The sequence below is a fragment of the Anser anser genome (genome assembly GCF_964211835.1).
Source record: "Anser anser genome assembly, chromosome: Z".
NCBI lineage: Eukaryota > Metazoa > Chordata > Aves > Anseriformes > Anatidae > Anser > Anser anser.
In genome coordinates, this window is record NC_139723.1 from 53,350,778 (window position 1) to 53,372,431 (window position 21,654).

At 39.6% G+C, this 21,654-nt stretch overlaps 1 protein-coding gene across 17 annotated transcripts in view; it reads left to right on the plus strand.

Moving 5' to 3' along the window:
* FREM1 (FRAS1 related extracellular matrix 1) overlaps positions 1 to 21,654 on the plus strand; it is a 75,905-nt gene that overhangs the window by 48,668 nt on the left and 5,583 nt on the right. For 9 of the 17 annotated variants that reach the window (XR_014576455.1, XM_083816365.1, XM_083816366.1 and 6 more), the window contains 12 exons: positions 499 to 763; positions 5,403 to 5,817; positions 6,314 to 6,515; positions 7,067 to 7,211; positions 9,353 to 9,482; positions 9,753 to 9,825; positions 12,157 to 12,306; positions 13,497 to 13,735; positions 14,479 to 14,526; positions 14,831 to 15,013; positions 15,302 to 15,427; positions 16,141 to 16,256. Coding sequence is in view for 14 of the 17 variants with exons in the window: in XM_083816365.1 (XP_083672491.1) it covers positions 499 to 763; positions 5,403 to 5,817; positions 6,314 to 6,515; positions 7,067 to 7,211; positions 9,353 to 9,482; positions 9,753 to 9,825; positions 12,157 to 12,306; positions 13,497 to 13,735; positions 14,479 to 14,526; positions 14,831 to 15,013; positions 15,302 to 15,427; positions 16,141 to 16,256 (2,092 nt within the window). In the remaining 3 variants the exon portion in view is untranslated. The other 8 variants (XR_014576456.1, XM_083816358.1, XM_083816370.1 and 5 more) reach the window with 7 other exon arrangements.

Below are 21,654 nucleotides of genomic sequence, written 5' to 3' on the forward strand. Positions count from 1 at the left end.
AAACATAATTGACAGTATCTTTCTTAAACTATCGTTATGTGAGTAAATCACAGCATAGAAAAAAAATGACAAGAATGTAATAAGAAAAGCAAAACGCTGCTCAAAGCCAGCCCTTCCTCCCAGCTTTGTGCTGTTGTTTTACAGTCTCTCTTCTTTCATTGGATAGCTATTAAAGCCCTAAATTAAATCAGGCTATCCTAACACTGTGTTAGTTTAGGAATGGGTATTGGGACAAACGTCAAGAGAGGTTCTGCTGTTTCCACACTTGGTGGTTTTCAGGCCCTGATGGGATCAAGTTCTGAGATCCCTGGATATTGCTGGTACCATGGCTGACCCTACTTTGAGCAGAAGGGTCCTGAAGTCCCTTCCCACATGAATTTCTCTATAATCCTATAGTACTATGATTTTCCAGCTGTTGAGGGGTTTCATATAGCTAAATGATGCATAAGAGATCAATTTCAGTATGACTATTTTAGTGCTGTTTTGCCTATCTTGCAGGAGACATTGCTGTTTTCATAAAAACTCTCAAAGTACCTAAAGGGGATCGGGGTTACATTACAACTGACGTCCTGCTTGCACTGGATGGTACTGACAAGCCAGAGGAGCTGCTGTATGTGATAACTTCCCCACCCCAGTATGGACAAATAGAGTATGTCGGCCACCCTGGAATCCCCATAACAAGCTTCAGTCAAATGGACGTAGCAAGACAAATAGTCTGCTATGTTCACAACACTAAGGCAACTGTTCCAGAAGATACACTGAGGTAAGGCATGCAAAACCTCATCTGAACAATTTCCTCCTTGTATTTCTTGCATATATGCTAAGAAAAGAAAAAAAAATAAAAGAAAGAGGAAGCTCTGTGGGAATACTCAATATTTGTATAGCTAGTTGTGACTGCCTTATTAATAACTGCATTTTCTAATTGATGCTTAAACAGTAGCCAGAGGCACATGCAATTAATGATACTGGCTTAAATATTATCATAGCACCCAAACATACACAGATGTTAAGATTTAAGTGGGGGAGATGGACCAAGAGTATCCTCTGTGTAAATTTCCTTTGGTCTCTTGCTGTGGATGGATGTGATAAAACTGCTCCATCCAGCTATTAGCCAACTGCTTGCTTGTCCATTCGTATTTATTACGTCTGTTCTGTTGTAGGCTTTTTGAATGCATAAGTTGTTCTTCAACACACTGGAAACAAGACCACGTAATCAATTCTGACTAGCTTCGAATGGCTCATAAAATCATATAGACAACTGGATTTTATTTTTTTTTGAGCAAACCTGGCTACTTACAGGTGCAATTCAGCAGGCTAGTGATATTTAAATTTGCTTCATGTTATTCTGAACCTTTCCCTTATACCAGCTTAGACTAGGCTCAATCCTAAAGTGAATATTTCCTTGTTTTATTAAATAAACTTCCCTTGTTTAGTGAATGGAATGATGCAATGAGTTATCCTCAGGTAAAAACAGGGGATATGTATTGTCTCGAGGGAAGTTTTGTAAAAGAGAGAAAATTCAGAAAGAAATAGTTCAGATGTAAATAAAATGTTTCTAAGGAAAGAATGATAACTTCTTGTTAGCATTGTTTTTGTTTTTTTTTTTTCTAAAAAGAGACTTTGATGGAAAAAGAAGTTCCTTTAAAATTCAAGTTTTCCACGGGAAACATCAATTGTTTTTCATTTGTGACTATGAGAAATGGAGTGTTTCACTCCTAAGGGTTGCAATTCAGAGGTATTCACACTCACAAGAATAGAATCCTTAGTTAAACTGCATTTTCCATGATACATGATGAAGGTACAAGGACATGTTTCATCAACCATTTTAAGAGCTTTTTTGGAGGGAAGCCAAGGAAGTGGGGTGTGGAAACATCAAATAAACCTCCCTATGACACTGGGGCAGCTCCAGTGACATTATCTGTAGCTAACCCAAATGTAATTTTGGGACATTCCTCAGCAGAAACACATAAAACTATCCCTTCCACTAAATTCAGTGTGATAGAAATTCTGATTTTCAGGTGCCTATAGTTATGAGATTTGTCTGATCCACTTGTCATAATAGGAAAAGTGAATGAATATTCTTTGGCTACATGGAAGCTTAGTGATACAGTTGTAAAACACTATGACCAAAACTAAAATTATCTCAGGAAAGAAAACCTGCAGTTGTGCCAACTCTAAGATAGGTAGTGGGATAGGTAGTGTATGAGAGGCTTGCATCAGTATGACTTGTACCAGACTAATGACAGCAGATGAAATAATTCTAGGGCAACTGTGCATGTAGATAAGGTCAATGTCCTCTGTTTAGGTCAACAGCTTAAAAACAAATTAGAACGTCAGCTTTAATAAAAGTAAGTTTATGATGTTTTAATAAATATTGATATTTGATAAATATTTTAATCACAATAATTGATGTTCCTTGATGTTAGCTTTTGGCAAAGAATTTGGTTTTGTGTAGGCATATAATTTTTGTGGCAGAATATTATTATTATTTAAACAAGGAATGGTTATGTTAATTATATGGGTAATTATGGAGGGTGGGTGGGTAGGGGTTTGGGAAATGAACAGATCAGATTTTTACCTTCCACTGAAATACTTTCTTTGGTCATAAATTTGCCTGTATTGTTTGGTGCTGCTGGCCTGGAAGAAAGATTTGGCAGTGCTTGTTTGGACAGATGACTTCAAGTGATTAGCAACCTGATATCAGATGCTGGCAGCAGGATGCTAAAAGAACATGCTAATGTCCTCCATTTTGACACGCTGGCTCAATTTTGTAATGAGCTGGCACTATTTATAATTCCATTTTTATCTTTTAAATGCCATGACAGATGGTAGGTCCTACAGCCAACTCTATTGCCATCGAACTGCAGAAAGCATGAAATGTTGGTAATGGTGAAATCAAACCATGCAACATGTCCTCCTAACTGTGCCTGGGAGTTGTCCCCTAAATTTCATCAGAGTGAGGAGAATATTGGCTGTTCTCCATTCCCCAGGGAAAGATGAAGCAGCCATAAACCAGAAATAAAAAACAAAGTCTCCCCAAGTACAGAAAAAAAAGGACTTCTTGGACAGGGATAGCTTCATCACCTGTAAAATCAATTGGCATAAAATATTTGCATTGTAATGTTCAATCTGATGTATAATCAAGAGGTATGCTTCTGCCTGGTATTCTGTAGAAGATTCTGGATGAATCTTCACTTTCACAAACTGAATTATCCTCTTTAAGACTTTCACTTGCATATGGTTTGAGATATCCAAATGATTGTACAGCCATCTAAGAAACCAGACAAAACTCACTTCAGCTGCAATCTCCCAGAAATTTTGAGATATAGATAAGATCTTGACTGAATATGATTTGCCTTTTTTTTCCCTTAGCATACTATTAATCATCATTATTCTAATTCTGTATTTGATTTTAGCTAGATTACTAATAGCACAACGCTTTTACCATTGGCACAATAGCATTAGGTCAGTGCAGACAGATGTCTCTAGGTTCCCAGCTGGGAAAACCATCCTCAGTAAACATATTTCTAACTGCTATATTGTCCCTGCTCTGCCTATGCTCATTCCCATCTGCTTCATGGCATTTTGCCTGCTTACAAGTTGATCGAGCCCTAATCATCCAGCATTGGTGAAGTCAGTGAGGAGTTTTAGATGGACAGCCTGTGTGACACAGTAAGCTACATCATGACCTACTGAAGGTCACATATTCCAAGCCACAACAGCAGACCAGGTTCTGACCCTGTGATTCTTTTAATACTCCTCTGAAGTCTGTAGGCAAGAGACCAAGAAGAGGGAAAAAATTGAAACCTCAACCAGTCCTCATTCCACTTATATATGGTAGAAGTGTGATAGATGGAAAGCAGCCAGCTAGTTTGGCCCACATATTTTCTTTGACATGCAGTGATGTCCCTCACAAGATCAACAGTCAAAGTGTTGCTGTATGTGCACTCAAAGGATTGTGAAAAAAAAAAAAAAAAAAGAAAAAACAGGTAATGTGAATAGCATTTCTTTACAAGGCAGCCTTGGTCCAAACAAAGTCTTGGGTACTCTGTTCTCACTCAGACAGAACAAACTTGTGTGAAAACCAATCTCCAAGAAGCTTTAGTAAGTACTATGTGCCACAATCAGCGAAAGCTCTGTAGAGAAAAAGGTAAGTCTCATTTATTGTATGATGATGTGACATGAAGATTCATGAGATGTTTCCAAGACAATTTTTATTTTTCTGTACTATCAATGGGTTTTGTTACAGGCATGACAATGTGCAATGTTATTGCTTTCAGACAAAAATATTTAAGTAGTAATATTGGCAATGAATCCTAGGATGAATATTGAAGGTTAAAAGACTGGTTTTCTCTTAATTTTTATCTAAAAAAAAAAAAAAAGATAATAAATGTCTGCAGAGCATGCTGTCACTTGTACTCAAAAGCCCATACCCAGCTGGTAGACTTCCAACAGATTTTCTCTCCATACATGGGTATCTTTTTCAAGTTTAGGAAAGGAAAAATAACTGTAAAGCATAATCATGTCTTTAGTATATCTGAAGAGCTATTACAGCTTGGGAGAGAAGTATAAGAAACTATGCTGCTATTAATAGAAATTCCCAGCATGGAGTAATAATTCTGCAGATGTGACTCTTTGATAAAAATCTGGTATGGACATCTATATTTTTTTAAATTACCGTAGCAACTTGTACAGTTCTGCCCAATACATTCATCAGATCCTTAATATTTCAGTGAAATTTCACTTGGGTTTTGTAAAGAAACATAATTCAGTTCCTCTGAATATACAGAAACGTATAGGCTAGTGCCCAATCTAGTCTATAAAGCAAGATGAGGAGGGATCTCTACATTTCTTTTCCCACTTTGCTTTCTTTAGGTAGTTTGGGGACTACTAGTTATGACAGGTTTGCAGCAGTGAACAGAACAAAACCATTGTCCAGGCAGACCATGTACTTTACACACCTCTTTCTGTAATTTGTAGGCAAAGCCAGCATTTTCACTTTACCACTGGCAGGTAATCAGGTGAAGATATAGTTAAAGAAAACATCTGTATCTGTGCCCCCAGCCAGCCCTTCATTTTAGACATGCTCCATCTGTACCTGAGCTAGAAGATCAGATCAACTCTGTTAGGACTGCTGAGACTGACAGGTGTATTCTCAAAGCCATTCCTTTGGCATTTTGTCATATTCCTGCAGAGACATTATACCTGGCTATATTCTTTCATGTTTTAAAGTTATACATCCACCCCACAGACTGGGTTTGATCTCAAACCAGCTCTAGTCTTCATGTGTTTTGCAGTATCACCACAGGCAAGTCCTGTAGTAAAGGTGTGTGTTATCATTTCATTTCAGTAGATGGTGAATCAAGACACATGTTGAAGACTACCTTGCCTCTTTTTGCCAGATTCATCATCAGCAATGGACTGAGGACTAAGCATGGGACATTCATGATCTCCTTGGAGGCAGTCGACCAAGCTTTGCCGACACTATCTAGGAACACGGGGTTAAGATTAGTGGAAGGTGCTATGGTACTCCTTTCTCCTGATGTCCTGCAGCTTTCAGATCCAGACACAGCTAATGAAGACCTTACCTTCCTCTTGGCTCAGCTCCCCCAATATGGTCATCTCTATTATCGAGGGGCTGTGCTACTACAGTACAATTTCACCCAGAGAGATGTGGACAACATGGATGTTGCATACAAGCACCGAGGTGGGGATTCCCAGATTGACAGATTTACATTTGTTGCAACAGATAGGACTAATCAAGGCTTCATCGTGAATGGGAGGGTGCAGATCGAGCCAGTGGCATTCACCATTCAGGCAAGTGTGACCACAGGCCTACTTAAAAGAGATATATAGCATGATAAGGTGGGAAATGCACTGATTTTGACTAAGCTTAGAATTGCTACTTGCTGCAACCTATTATTTAACAGAGATATTTATAAGCTAAAAGGCTTGCTTTCTGTGTTCTAAGTAATTACAACAATACATTACTCAGAGAAATATATATACATATCTATAGATAGATAGATAGATATAGGAAAGAAAGAGATTAAGAGATACACAGAATTTGTGTTGCTCTCCCAAGCATGTGCTGTATCTCACTGCATGACGCAAGCAATTGTGCAAACAGAGCCTGGAAATCTCACATGGAAAATAGTACTTAACTGGAAGTCAGATTTCTTCTGGAGCAGACAGTTAGTCAAAATGATAGTTGCTCTCCTAAGCAGGCTATTGTGCTTGTAGCAAAAGTAGAATGGATAGAGAATATCCTGATACTGTAAAATAAATATACATTTATCTAACTTTGATTTAGGTGGATCATTTGGACAAAATGGCACCAAAAATTATTCACCTCCACTGCTGTTCTGATGTGGAACTGCTGAAGAATGGTAATTATGGGATCTATATTACTGCCAGGTCCCTGAAGGCATCTGATCCCAATACAGAGGATGACAAAATAATTTTTAAGATTTTACGAGGTCCTCGTTATGGCTACCTGGAAAATGTAACAACGGGTACTGTATTCTATAATCCCTCTCTCTGTCTGTTGGGACATAACCAGACCAGATTTCGAAACCTATCCTGTTAATAGTTGCTTGGCAGAGGAAACCAAAATTTTTTAGCAAACTTTGGGCAAGGTTTGATTGTAATAGGAAAGCTTTTGCACCAAGACCTGAGTATCATGTTCATCACTAATCCTTACAAAGTTTGAGAAGATTGTTAGTAGCTGCAGTTCAGAAACTACTTTTAGGAAAGGAAGCTTGAAAGATTGGCATAGGAGGTAGCAAACTAGAATAAAGCATATGTACTCTGAACTTTATGACAAGGAGAGTAACAATGAATATCGAACTAGGTCACTTGACCAACATGTCACATGGGAACTAATTGACTGGGGCTTATAATGAACTGGGATGTTGCTGTGTAGTTGTAAAAATAGCTTTCTGGAATTTCAAAGTTTTCTAAGTGCTTAACAAAGAGAAAAGTTGAAAACAGTCTGTATGAGCTACATGGTTCATATAGACTTAACAGACTTTTAACTTACCTTGACTTTTCCTTTCTTTCCCAGGTGGATTTATCCATGAAGGGTTTAGCCAAAAGGATGTAAATAGCAAAATTATACTTTATGTCATCAATCCATTGTGGGAAATGAATTCAGACAACTTGGAGTTTCAGGTCACAGATCCCAGTGGAAATTCAGCGGTTCCCCAAATGTAAGTTTGATCGTCGGTTTTGAGCGCTGTAATGCACTGTGCACATCATCTATCAGGGCTCTGGGGTGGCTTCTGCCTAAGGTCAAATGAATCAGTGCTGGCCTGGAAGCTGAGCAGGACTGAATGTAGCTATGGTTTCAAAGACTCAAACCACCATTTCTTTTGCTGAATAATAGAGAAGTTTTCTTCCCCTCAGGGTAGCAAAATACAAAGGGCTAGTTTCAAGTAAGACTGGGGCACATTTTGGGCCACAGGCCAGGCCTAAGATCATGATGGTGGCGATGCTCTTCAGCTGTAAAAGCTAAGGGAGTCATAATTTTTCAAAAGAGCAATGAAAGAAGGTGGAGGGCACACATCATTCTCTTTGTCATGTAATTCTACAGTTTCAACTAGGCATATTATCCAATCTTCCTTTTGACATATGATAAACCTTTTGTACAAAAATTGCACACTGGGTTATCATCTGAACTGTACTTTGAAGATAAAGACCGAAAGTGGGAGTAACTCTTCAAAAGGGGACAATGTTTTTCTTATTTCTGCAAATAGGACTGAATGTTCCATTTATTTAATCTGAAGTAACTGAGAAAAATAACTGACACTATTTCCCTGTGCTGAACTGGCTACCTGCAAACCACGAATCACAGGGAAGGAAACTTCCCCGAAGAGGGAAAAGGGGAAGGAGCAGACAGCTGGCTTCAGGCTCCAGGCCCCTCTGCAAAGCACTTGAACGACAGAGAGGGTTGAGGCTGAGCAGAGCTGGAGCCAGTGTTTCCGCAGTTACGCACTAAGCCAAAAGATGTCCCTATATCCAAACACATCTGAACGAAGCTAACCTGAGCGCTTCCCAGCTGCCTTGTGCTTGCTCACAGATGCTCTGATATTAAACACATTATTAATACGCAGTCACACTTCATGGGAAAGTATGAGTTCTTGCATATAAATAGCAATGCATAACATAGTTTTTAGAAAAAAAGAAAAGAGAAAACACTATTCTTATGGGAAACAGGAATTTCAGAGAAGTAGAACATATTTGTTAGCTGCACTGGACCCCAGAAAAAAGAGGAATTTGTCTTTTAAGGAAAAAATAATGTTTTCATTATGTTATTTATAAGCTTGTGACTTTTTTTTTAATAGTTCATCACTTAATTGTCAATGGGTCAAAAGAAAAGCTTGATGTGCATGTTGATACTATTGAAATTGAATCCCACCTTTGATATGACTGCTGCACCACATCAGGATTATTAATACTCTTTAGAAAAAAGAAAGCAAATCAGCTTCTAAGTAGGCTGTCTACCTCTTGGGTATCAGCAGATATTAGGAGGACAGGAAGAAACTTCCACTAGTGTTAGAGCTATTCAACCCTGAAAGTTCTAGAAGTTTGTTTTGGAAAATTCAGGTTGATTGGTAAGTAGCGCAGCTCATTTTCCTTCATTCTGCTCTGTCTCGTTCATCTCTGACTCTCACTAATTTTTATTACAGCTTTTCAAAAGGTGAGATCTTTATTGGTTACCCCGTGCAGCATGAGATTCTCTAAGGTTCAGTCACATTCCCTATAGGCCATTCTAAAATTGATTATATGAGAAGTTTGGTTTCAGCTACTTCTATGGCTGAGGAGAAATGCACACAGAGAATTAAATGAAGGGTTGTGGGGTGAACACACATATAGAAGCAGTGAAGTCCTGGAGTGTGCCCATACACTAGAGGGGGTGAGTTGGAGGAGAGATGAAGTGGGAGGAAAGGAGGATATTGCAGAGAAAATACTGTGGAGTGACAGTAAAAACAAATTACAGGGATGGTGGGAACCACAACAGCCTGTATTGCTTGGCCTGTCTGATGTTATGGACAAACCATACTCTTTCCAAACCCACTGCAGAACCTCTCTGGTTCTGAAAAAAAATGTTCAAGCTTGGCTTGAGTCAGACAAGGGCTCAACTGGAAGATTTATTAGCTGCTTCTCACTTTGTAATCAGCCAAATCACACACAAATATTTTGACTTGGAAGGAAAGACTGACTATGTGTATTGGCTAGATTAACAGTCGAGAGAGAAGCGCCACCTTACTGACCCTTCAGACAGCAGGGGGTGGGGGCAGCAGGGAAAGGTGGCTTTGTTCCATGCAGGCTTCCCTTCCTCCACCCACAGGCTGGAGCTGCAGTGGTCTCGGATTGAAATGCAGCAGACTGAGTATGAGGTGTGCGAGAACGTGGGGATGCTGTCCCTGAAAATCACCAGGGCAGGACACTCTGCCGATTCTGCCTTCATCGTGGTGAAGGTAAAGCTAAAACCAAAAGTTTTAAATGGAAACTAATAATAAGCAGTGGAGTCTGTTAATTTCTTCCTTGGACTGGCATTGAATGGCAGTTGCATATCACAATGTTTATTCTTTAGGCCTTCATCTTGTTTTTCAGCCTATGCACATGTACAGCTAGGCGTGTCTTGTTGGGACCCCGTGGGGAAATGCTGTACCTTCAGCACACAGCACAGTACAGCGGTTTGGTGAAACAGGTTGCAGCCTGCCATGTACTGCTTGGTTTCTTTGCAGGTCAATGAAATATCTGCCGTGCTGGGAAAGGACTTCACAGTGACTCCCTCCAAACTTGTTCAGTTTGATCCAGGTACAAACAAGTGCACTAATTTTAAAACAAATTCACTGACTTTGAAAGTGTAAACTCTCATTTTGGAGAGTGCAATGTGTTATGTTTTCATAGCTAGAGGAGATACATAGTAAAAATACTTGGGTTCATTTTCCAGAAGTGCTGTGGGCTTCATTATTGTCGTGCTTTGGGTGTCTCTGGGGAAAAAATAATCTGGGAGAGAGTTTCAAAATTTACCATTCAGATATTCAGCTTCACCTGAAAAAAAAAAAAAGAAAAAAATTTTTTGCCCATATAAATAGATTATCTAGGTATGAGAACCCATATGCTATCATAATCAGTCCCTTTGCATGTGCTAGCCTTTTGGAGATTTTTGGAATGCATTCTGTAGGCATAGACTAGGATTTATTAGGGTTTAGAAAATGGAGTCCACAGAGGCCTCCTCGGGTGTGCCGTGCAATGACAGTGGAGGTTATGCCACTGCTGACAGGAGTAAGATTTCAATGGCAGAAAGTCACAGTGGCTACAGAGGAGAGAAAATATAGAATGTGTAAAAGGCTGAAATAAATAGCACATATTTGATGGTAAAAATTAGTCCAAGTGCTTATCTTCATTTCGAAAAGAGATACTGGGAATACAGCAAGTCAGTTCCAGCCTGGAGATTTTTACTTCAGCACCTCAGCTTTTATGTTAATTAAAAAAGAGCATCACATGCTTTGGAGATTATGTAGCACTGTATTCCATGGATGAATTCATAAATGTACCTCAGCAGACCACAATTTAAAAAAAAATGTGTGTGTGGGGGGGAAGGTGGAAGTCTGCCCTAATTTTCGATACTCTGAAGCACACATGAAATCCCTGAAACCAGTGAGCCGCTCCTTAATGCCTTTTATTCAGTGTTAGTTTTTTATTATTATTATTTTCTTTTTCATGTTAAATTAGAAGGTGGAAGAAAGATTAGAGAGATCATTGTGAAAAAATCTTTCACACTGTGCTTACACATCACTCCAGCTCTCCTTCCTGTAATGTATTTTGCAGTCAAACTTACCCAACTTTGGATGAAAATGGCTAGAAATCATAGCAAAGAGATTTTCTGTGTAAGTCGCCTTACTGAATTTTCCTTTTCTGCTGGTAGCAGCAGGTTCTCCAAGCATGGGGCTTCCTGATTATGACGGTGAGCCACATGAAAGTTAACTGTGAACATGGACAGGAGAGATGCACACTGTTCCTCTTTTCTGGCCAGCTTCTCCTTTCAAACAGATGAGCTCCCTCACACAGTCTTTTTGGGTGGCTGTCTCTCAAAGTCCTTTGCTTAGGTTTACCTGGAAGGACCTTCCAGAATGGTACATCAAGTGTATCAATTTCTCAGTCCTCAATTCAAGAGGTTTGATATTTTTTCATTAGTTGTATTTATTAATCATAAGTCTGACAGGTTTGTTTTAAAAGCAAACTTCAACCATGCCAGTTGATGGAATGGATTGACACATTAGACTTATATCAATAAATTGTAAATGAAAGTTAGAACAAAGGCGGCCCTATTGAAGCTTATGGATCCGTAGGTACTAACTGAGCTGCTCTTGGCCAGAGGATTCAAACTGGAAAGAAGCAACTTGGAAGCAATGTAAAGTGTCACAAGGTTGTAGAGATTCTATTTTTCCATGCTGCCCTTTTGTCTTTGATACTAATTCTGGACCTTAGCATTGAATTTATAATGCAGAAACAGTTCCCGAAATTTTTATATGACAACAATGTGTACACAGATTGGCTTCTGCCGTACTACCTCTGACTTTTCATAGACAAATTCTGAAGATTTTTGGCTAATAACCAGTCTAGTCCTTTATCTTGGAATAATCTTTTCTCATTTTCACTAATGCAAGCCTGAATTTACCCAGTAAAGACAAGCAACTAAGGCAAAATTTTGCAACCAGATGTACATTGTGCCTTCTGAAAGGTTGTACTTCAAGTCAATGTACTCTTTGATCCATTTGCAGGTATTTTGAATAGCTGTTTCATCTCTAAAACTAAGCTTTCAGCATAAAAAGCACATGCTACATTTTCTCTCGAAAATCCCAATGGAAGTCCCAAATTTATGTATTGTATTGCCATTTGCTGTGTCTAAAGCAGCTTTTTGTTACAGTGTATGCACTTGAAACGAATCATCTTTGTTTGGGAGCAAATTCGAACCTAAAGTTATCTGGGAGAACAGCAGGAGTCCAGTTAGTTGGTGGGAGCACAATAGCATACACAAGCTACTCCATTCTAGCTACAGACATGTTAATTAATATATTTCTTTGACACTCCAAGTGATTGAAATAGCAATTAAAGAGTAATTAAAATGTTTATTTCTGTTAGGAATGTCAACCAAGATGTGGAATATTGCAATTACCCATGATGGATTAGAGGAAGATGATGAAGTCTTTGAAGTAGTTCTGAACTCCCCTGTGAATGCTGTTCTTGGCACCAGGACAAAAGCTGTAGTGAAAATTTTGGACTCAAAAGGAGGTATTCTCTTTTGATCTTCATCTTTAAACTGTGGGACAATCTTGGCTAGGTAGCTACTTATTGCCAACCACAAGTTGTTCCTAACACTTAACCTTCACATCAAAATGCTTACTTTCTTTTCAGAGAAAACAGGCTTGGCAGTTGCAGACCATTTATTCTCTCACACAATTGTATTCATCCTCTTAGGAAACACAGCATGGATAAAGCAACAAGTACAAAATGAGAAGAGTGGGGGGAAACAAAACACTTTTCATAACAACATGAGTTCAGCTCTCATTTATTAAAGTGGAAAAAAAAAGAGATTGTTGAGTCCATTAGAATTGTTTTTCAGTGATTGTACAACAGTGGTTACACACCTCTGAAAAAGATTGATTTTCCTCTCTAAAAAGAAACGTAACAACGAGACACAGCTCTTAGAAATAGATTTTCTAATGCATAGTAAACACAGTCCACAACATTACAGTGCACAGCAGTGATTATTACAGAGCTTAGGCCTTTATTTCTTTATTATTATTGTGTTTTTCAGTAGCCAAATGTGGTGTGCCTAAAAGCACACCAAAAAGTAGCAACTGTAGAAAAATACAAATGATTAGCAAAGCAGCTGAGTCCTGTAAAAGGTGAATAATGTTTTCCCTTCTGGTACTTAGTGAAACAGTATTTTAAATACATGTGTTGTAATGAACGAAGCTTCATTTTACCAAAATTCCTTTTAAAATTTGAGATCTAGTTTCTTTTTAACATTCATAACATAAGTCAGGAGTTAATTGACACAACTAATTTGAAGGAACAATAGTGTCCTGGTTTTCTGAAGAGGAAATTGACTGGTTATGCTGGAATTATCACTAATATTAGTTAAAGATACCTCTCCCTGCCCAAAAATCCAGCTCTCCAAACCCTAATCTATGCATGAAAACAGGTATCTTCTGCAGATACTTGGTAGGGATTCCAATCTATGGTTATGTAGATGCATTATGTAAAAAAATGTACATATACAGATAGCTGCAGTCATAGGCAGTTATGATTAAGAAAACCCTGCAAGCAAGGATGACTGAACAAACAGCAAATCAGCCACATCAAGTGAAAGAATCATCCAACTTTTAATGACAAGCTGTTTATGTGGCCATGTCAACGTGACCAGTTGTCTGATCGTGCAGCTAGAACTGACCATCTGCCATTTTTAATGCTTTCAGGTCAGTGCAGCTCTTTCCGTTCTTCTGGCCAAAGCAAGCATGACTTCTCGAGGAGAGGCACACTGTTTGCAGTTTCCTCAGGCTCCTCATCACCTTCCAGGCCTGGCAGCATTCACTTGGAAGGGATCCCACCACCTCCTTCCAAAGGGATGAGAGAGCACAGAGGGGACACGCTGCAGGAGCACAGCTTGGTGAATCAGTCAAGGACCAGGCTGAGAGTGATAGGAAATGGCAGAATAGTAAGACACTTCTGTTGTGCGGTGGTGGACTGATTTATGTATTCATTGGGATTTGATATCTTCATTTAATTGTCCTATTTCTGAAGTGTTTCTACCTGATTGTGCAATAGGTGTAAACTACCTGCGTTTGTCTTGAGTCAGACCTAAGTGTTACAGGATTATTTAAAAATACTGTGGAGGGGACTGGGGAGTGAGGAGGCACAGGAATATTTCCTGATTTTGAAGATCCACATATGAGAGAGAGGAATGAAAGCAGTTGGGCAAGGAAATGTGCAACAAGCAACAACAGTAATTACGTAGCTTTTAATCTTGTCTAAGTTATGGGTCAGCTAGAAGAAAGATGCAAGGTTTCAATGAAGTCACTGGAGTCATGCCAATGCATAGAAACTGTACATCTGGTCCTGAAGTTGTAAGGGTGAAAATACTGTTAGCTTAAACAGTGAACAACGCCTGCCCATTGAGTTTTCCTATTTAAGTTATGTTGGTTTAACTAGGTGGTTTTGTCATATTCTGCTATTGTGATCTTAAAAGTTAATGCAATCTGTTTATAAAAACATTTTTAACGTGATTTTTGATGGCTGTTTTCAGAAGCCATTAGTTTGCATTTTCAGAGAGAAAGAGCTAAAATCAAGATATGTTCTGCATGATTTGGAATTTATACCATGTAGCACATCTTGCTAAAATTTTTGTTTCTTTAATGTATGAATATGTCCATCTCATTCTGCTACTGTACTTTTTTTCAGGTTCATCCTTCATCTGTATTTAGAAATGGAACGGATGTATTTTTCAAAGTAAGAGTCTTGCAAATATTGCTCAAACATTTCTGTGATTTCTTTCTGATTCTGTTCTTTCCAGACTTTATGCAGAACAACTTGCTAACCAAGTTCATTGCTTCATTGTGACGAATACTTTATTTTTCTATGTATCTTTCTTTTTCATTGGTGTAATTTTCCCTTAATTTCCAACAATTTGTACTATTGCTGGGGGTGGGGGCGAGGAGGTGGGGAGGGGAGGCAGTATTTAAGAATTGCTTGTAAGAGCTAACTCACTGTTTTACCCTCCTGTTTTGCTCGTTTGTGGTGCTGTAAATCCAAGTATCATGGGATGGTATCACTCAAAATGGAGGATGACACCTCATCAGCTAAAGCAAACAAGAAGGCTGAAGTGTCAGTAATTAACCAAGCACAAACGCAGATAAATATCGTCTCCTCTAGGAAGACAGAAATCCCACAAGCTGATAAGGCAGAACTGGCATCTGAACCAAGCTCAAGCCATGAAGTATGAAACCTTTTCTTCCGTAGGAATTTTTACCATCTGTTTTCAGTCATGCTCTTTTCCAAAATGAGTTAATGCCTCTGAGATCAGAAGCCTAACTCCCCCTGTTCCAAAACTGAGTTTGAACAATACACAGATAAATTAACAACTTAATCCTTGCAGTTTTCATGTCATGAAGTTTTAATATAAGAGCTGTTGCATCTGTTTCATGTAGCTTGTGGTTTTTTTTGTTTTTGTTTTTGTTTTGTAATTATTTTCCTTCAAATGTTCAACTGCCATTCCCTTTTCCAGGACTTCAACTCCTTTCCAAAGGCTTGTACACCAGATTTGAAGGGGCTCTTGCATTATGAAGAGAGCACTCAGAAGTTATTTCAGTGTGATGGGATAATATGGAAATTCTGGAGTTCCCAAAGCAAGGTAAAAAGGTCACCATGACTATCCATCTGAAGCAGAGCATGGAGTCTGCAAAGCATAAGACTCTGAAGCAAAGGACCTGCCTGTAACAACTACTGACTTGTGCTTGCAGGGGATAAAAGAGTTGTCCAGAGTCAGGTTTACTGAAGAGACAGAATCCCAGAGACAAGATGAGGGCTTGATTGCCGTGGCTACCTTTTGTTTCTGTCACCCACAGGTGCTTCTAGACAAACTGCATGGGCACAGTTGTCTTGATGCTTGTGGGAATGTAGGCATGGGAGAGTCAGTAAATGAAGTCTATGAGAGAATGGGTGGGATTTAGTAAATTCAACTCACTTAGGTATTCTGTAAGCAAACATCCTCCCTTGCCACTCACGATCTCATACTGAATTTTTGTTACACTTCATTCCCTACACAAACTGCAGGAGCCAGGAAATGTTATCCAAAACAATGTCCTCTCTTAAGAGGATTTCTGGATCTGAAACTTTGTGTCAGCTTTATGCTACTGATTATAAACCATAGAGTCCTCTGGCAGGCATGTAATTCTTTACATCTTCTAAGTGATGCTTTAGCTTTATTGACATACACCAGTTTTCATGTTCAGTCGAATTCTGGAGAGGCTATCAGCAACACCTTCAGCCTCAAGCCTGATTACTAGTGCAGAGATAGACCACTGTGAGCAAGAGTCTGTTCTGCCTTTTCATCTTTTATTTCAGGAGGTGAGCACAAAAAAATGTCCCTCTGGATGGAGTCATCATGATGGGAACTGCTATTTCCTGGTAGTGAATCACAAGGTCACCTGGAATACTGCTGCTCGAACTTGCAGAGAACAGTAAGACACTTCTCCAAACAAATGTGTTTGCTGTGCACTGACTGTTGCCCTGAACTGAATGTTGATCCTGAGGATGAGCTCACTTGGATAAGCCCTGCTTTTGTTGTGCTGCACAGCTACAACATGATTGAACAAGTCCTGGGATTCTGACCCAGTAGAAAATTCAAATATTATTAGTGTCATACGATTTTGGGTGGTTATTGTACTATATTCATTATATGAATGTCTTTCTTCAGCCTTCTTTGATCCACCACTTCCTTGACTCTGCCTTCAGTTAATATTAGCAACAGCTCTATGTTACCAGCTCCTCTGTGCTGCATGGTATTCTTCTGAAGATGTTGATTCAGATTCTGTAACTACTCAAAAACTTTGTTATCCAATTTTACAGTAAGCTTTTGACTTTTAAGGATAAATGAAAATTAGTAAATTATAATAATAATTGTAACAGAGTAGGAGGCAAATACAAAATCCACCATACAAGCCAGCCTTGCACTTTGGAGGCGTGCTTTGTGATTTTTGTTTTAGGAGCAACCGTTTAGGACTGGAAGGAATGCTAGCCTTGGTAACATTGAGCTTGCCTGGGATCATGCATGTTCTGTACCTTGTGTTGAATTCTGAGCACCAGGCTGAACAAAAGGACGGGCTTTAATAGCCCCTTTCTATTGCTCCATGAAATGAAAATTGAAACACACAGATGGGTTGGAGATGGAAGAAACAGAATACATTCAGGAAGTGGTTGAAGAACATATGGGCAGCATGAAACATGTACGAGCATGCATAACAAACCTTGATTTATTCTAGTCAGTTATACCAGTTTGTTTTGTCTTGGTAACAGGCGAAAGCAAAGTCTTAGTTCCAATACCTTCCAGATAATGGAAGATAGTCTTTATGAAAACTCACCACAAATCTCACATTGTTGATAGTTTTACCTAAAGTGTTGGGTTATCCCAGTAAAGCTGTCAATTGTGAATATTCTAATATTTCTTCCCGAAGGACTCAGCATTCAGTTGATTCCTGGGGAATTCTCACTGAATTAATCACGTCTGTATGCTGGGAGGTGTTCCCATTTCTTAGAAGAGTGTGTTCCCAGGGACCCATACTGTTTGTGGAAGATAACTTCCTGCTGAAGGCTATAGTGTGTAATACAGAAGTTAAACTGAGTAACAGTAAGTTAGTGACAGCGTGAAACAGCTACACAAAGAGTCAAGGCATATCACAATCCACAAGCAAGTGAATCCTAGGGCAATGACAATTTAATTAATGTCAGATTACCACAGACTGACGAAGCTTTATCATGGTAAATGGAGTACTCCTGACCTCCACCTGGAATAGATTTACAAAAGTAGGACTCCAGGCACACACTTTAAAGTGTTACTAGAAGATAATATATCTTATTTTGTGCTTTTGTCCTCCTCCTCCCATGCCCCCATCATCCACCACTGCCAGTTCTGGTATTTCTGTAATTAATACTTCTAGTACTTTTACTGTTGGCATTTAATTGGCTGAAGTTTTCCAGTAAGCAAAGGAAATCAACATGGATGCCACTCCTCAGTTTTTAATAGATCATAGAAACATCAGATATTGAATAAAAAGATTAGAATTGACTTTCACGATATCAGCCAATTTCACTGAAAAAATAAGGGTATTTTTTATTACTAAACAAGTAGCAATATTTTCAATTTCTATTCTATTTTCTTGCTTGACATTCGCTAGTACGTAGATCAGGACAAAAAGCACAAACAGCAATTTATCATGGAAGCAACTGCTGTCTGGACATAACTGTATGTACTTGGGCTTATGTAAACCTATTTGGGTTCCATCACTACACATTGCAGCAGTGAGCTTTGACGTGTGTTGCATCCATTTGTTACAGGTGGCATACCACTCTTTGGTTTCCATGTGCAGAGATAGAAGACAACATAAAGATGGGCTTGTCTTGACACAAGTTGCTGAATAGTGATAGTGGGGTTAAAAAAAAACCTCAGCTAATTGCACATAAAATCTTGTACCATTTCTAAACCTCCTCCAATCCATTGGAGAGAAAGGTGGTTTAAAACTCATTTCTCTGTGTTTGTTTCTTATGCATGAAGAGACTCTTGGCAGCATGAAGAGAAGCATCTGAGGGATATTATGGCTCAGTGACCACACAGCAGCCTGATTTAGCAGCAATTTTGGTCATTTATGTTGCAGTTCTTGTTTATCCCATAGAAATGCATCTTCCCCTGGGGTCGGTGCAGCAGGGCTCACTCACATGTAAGATGGTTTCACTGCTGCTCCTGCAAAGACAGAATCCACTGTTGCTTGAATTGCTGTTAGTCAAATTATGCCTTCACCATCCTGAAGTTAAATATTCAATGAGAGTCTAAATATGATCAGATTTCAGATCCTTTGCTGCCAGCTTTTTACGACGGTCTGTTCTTCTGTTCTGTGTTTGTATCTTAGCAACATGTGGCCTCAGTCCTTAGGAATCACAGGCAAAGCCATATCTAAAACAGCGGTTAGATCCTTTGTGGTGGCTCTGTACTGCCTTGTGCAAAGCAGGGTGGACCCTGCTGCCCTCCACTCCTAATGCTGCGCTAGTTCTGTGAGAGACTGATTTAACGTACATTGTTACTGGTGACTCCAGCATAGGAGAGTAATTACCTAGAGTAATTTTGAAGGCCCAAGGTGTCTGACTTTCAACAGCCACTCTGGAAATGTAGGGCTCCTGTAAACTTTGCATCATGTCTGTCAATCTCATCTGATTGTTTTGAATACCAGAAGGTGTCATAAGCAATGCTAGACAGCTATTTCAAGGCACCAGGATTACTCCCTAGGCGAGCGAACAAAAGCCTGGGATAATTACAGCAGAGCCTCTCAGTCTCTGCCCCTTCACTGTCAGTATGGGTCATGAATTTACTGCAGTAACTCATATCACATATCCTCCTGTGCTACAGAGATCTTCACTGCCAGTCAAGTGTGCTTTCGCAGAAGTTCAGTTTATCAGAATGGCACAGACCTCCTTAAAATGTACTGGTTAATTTCATGTAAAATCAGAAAACTCTTTGTGCTAAGTGTTTTGCATATAATACTTCAAGGTTAATGGCTATCTGAAATATTTCCTTAGCTTGGGAAACTGCTCTTAGATGAATGCTCTTGACTTGAAAGCAAAAATTTTAAAGCACAAAGGAATGATTTGCAAATGGACTTGCACAGGAATCAGTGTTGTGGTTTTGTTGTTGTTTGTATTTAAATAAGGCAGTATGACCTCTTGTATGGAGTAATTTAAATTAGGAAGTGGTAGATTTACATAACTCCATAATGAACATTATTTCATCAATTCTTGTGTCAGGAGCTCTGCCTGGAGGTACAGGTTTAGTAATATTAACAGCAGTGGTATTTCAGGACTGTTCTCATTTCCCTACAATACCACAAAACCCTTGACCAGGTTGAACGATTAGAATGGTTGTTCTCTCTTCAGTCATGTTTGTTGGTCAGGCTATATTTAGAAAGCACTCTTATGGAGGAAAGATTAGATAACATAATTATTGCAGTGCTTTCCTTTCACGATGCTGAAGGCTCTCCCTGATACTTGGGTTAAAGAAAGTCTGAATCTGTTACTGCTCAGACCACCCTTGTATGTTATTGATATAGCAGTTACTGATACAAATTGATGCTTTTGTTTGTTTTTAATTTTCCTAAAACAATTGCAACTCTCTAAAGTAACTGACTAAGTTCTGGTGCTTTGATTGTCTTTAAGCAGCAGCCAGATAAAACGCCTGTTTTTGTTCTTGCTCACTAATGGTGATACCACAGAGACTGCTACCCAAATCTCTTCTCAGTCCCAACTTTGGTGACTGGCCAGCCACAGTCACTGTGAGGGGGAATGGCATCCTGCTGCTGAGTCAGTTACCCTGGGAGGACACCCTGAGCGAGCTACCCTGCTTTCCTGGACCTTTTGTTTGAGGAACAAGAATCCAAAACTTTCAAAGAGCATTAGCCAGTCTAACTGCTTTGTTCGCTGGAGACTTGGTAGATGGACCTGGTGGTTAGGCACAGAGAAGAAGCATGTCACCCTTGTGACATAACGGGACAAAGATTACATACAGAAGAGCTGGTACCACAGCTTTGTTATCGGTGGGTGAAATTTGGGGATTCTGTACCATGAGGAGGCGTGCAATCCCTGAACCCTGTCTGGATGCTTCTAACCACTTTCTGCTGGGTCACTCTACCATTCGTAAAGTCATGATCAGTGTTTCTGAGGCCACCCTGCCACACCTCTACCTGTGGACTGTACATGGAAGATGTCAGTTAGATCCTTTACACTTTGTCCTTTGGTGGTTCCAGATCTGAGGAGGCCCTTGATGGGGCCTGTGTTACTATATGGTCCTCGGTCTAGGGCAGCCTCGATTACACACAGTGTCAGGGCTAACACACAGCTGTCCCACTGGCATTGCGGGATCCACTGTGCAAAGAGGAGTAGGGGGGTAAATCCTGGGCTATTTCAGTTGACTGCAGGTGTAATGGGATAGGCCTTTGAAGCAGAAGCATACCATCAACATTGCTCCAGAAAAAGGAATGGCCCAGGTTTTGTGTGAACAGGACTGTGCAGAACACTGCATATTGCTAGGAATTCCTCCTGATGTAAAATTCACCTGCTGCCCTATCTTCCATGGGGTCACGGTATAGCATCCACAGGATCATTAAGTACTGTTAGAAAAGATGTATGTCAACAAACAGGAATGGAGCTCCAGGCATGGGTCTCTAACTGGGTGGCAGACTTGGTGGTAGAATTCCACCCCAGGATCTTTTCTCTGACTCAGTAGTATCTGCCATGCCACCCTTGAGGTCTGGTTGTAGTCCCAGCTCTTAAGGACAATTCTCTTCAGAGCAATACTGGTTTTCTGTCTCCAGTGGATATCTGGCAACAGTCACAAAATTAAATATTAAATAACTTCTAATTTATTAATATTAAATAACTTCTAATGATGTCATTGACGTATTCTTCTGCTAGAAAAGTTTTTTGCTGTCTTACAACATGTTTTGATGAGCAGTGTTGTTTCCTTGGGCCCTATCAAACATCACCTAGGGTGTTTGAAGGGGTTAGCATCACTGTTAGACTAAACAGCAGTCAGAAGTATGGGAAGACAGAAATGGCAGAGACTCAGTAGGAGAGGAAGCGTGAGAGTAGGCATGACAGGTAAAAAAAGGTGTCATTAGATCAGGTCAGGCAAAAAGATGGATAACCATGAAAGCGGAACTGCTGACAGCTGACAATTCCTGGCAAATATGAAAGATGCCAGTTGACTCTTAATGCTTCAGAATTTGGCCTGACCTCTAAATGGCTTAAGAGCAGCCTACTGATGTTAGTATGCTTGGTACTAGTTGGGGGACTTTGCAGTGGCAAGACCACTCAGTG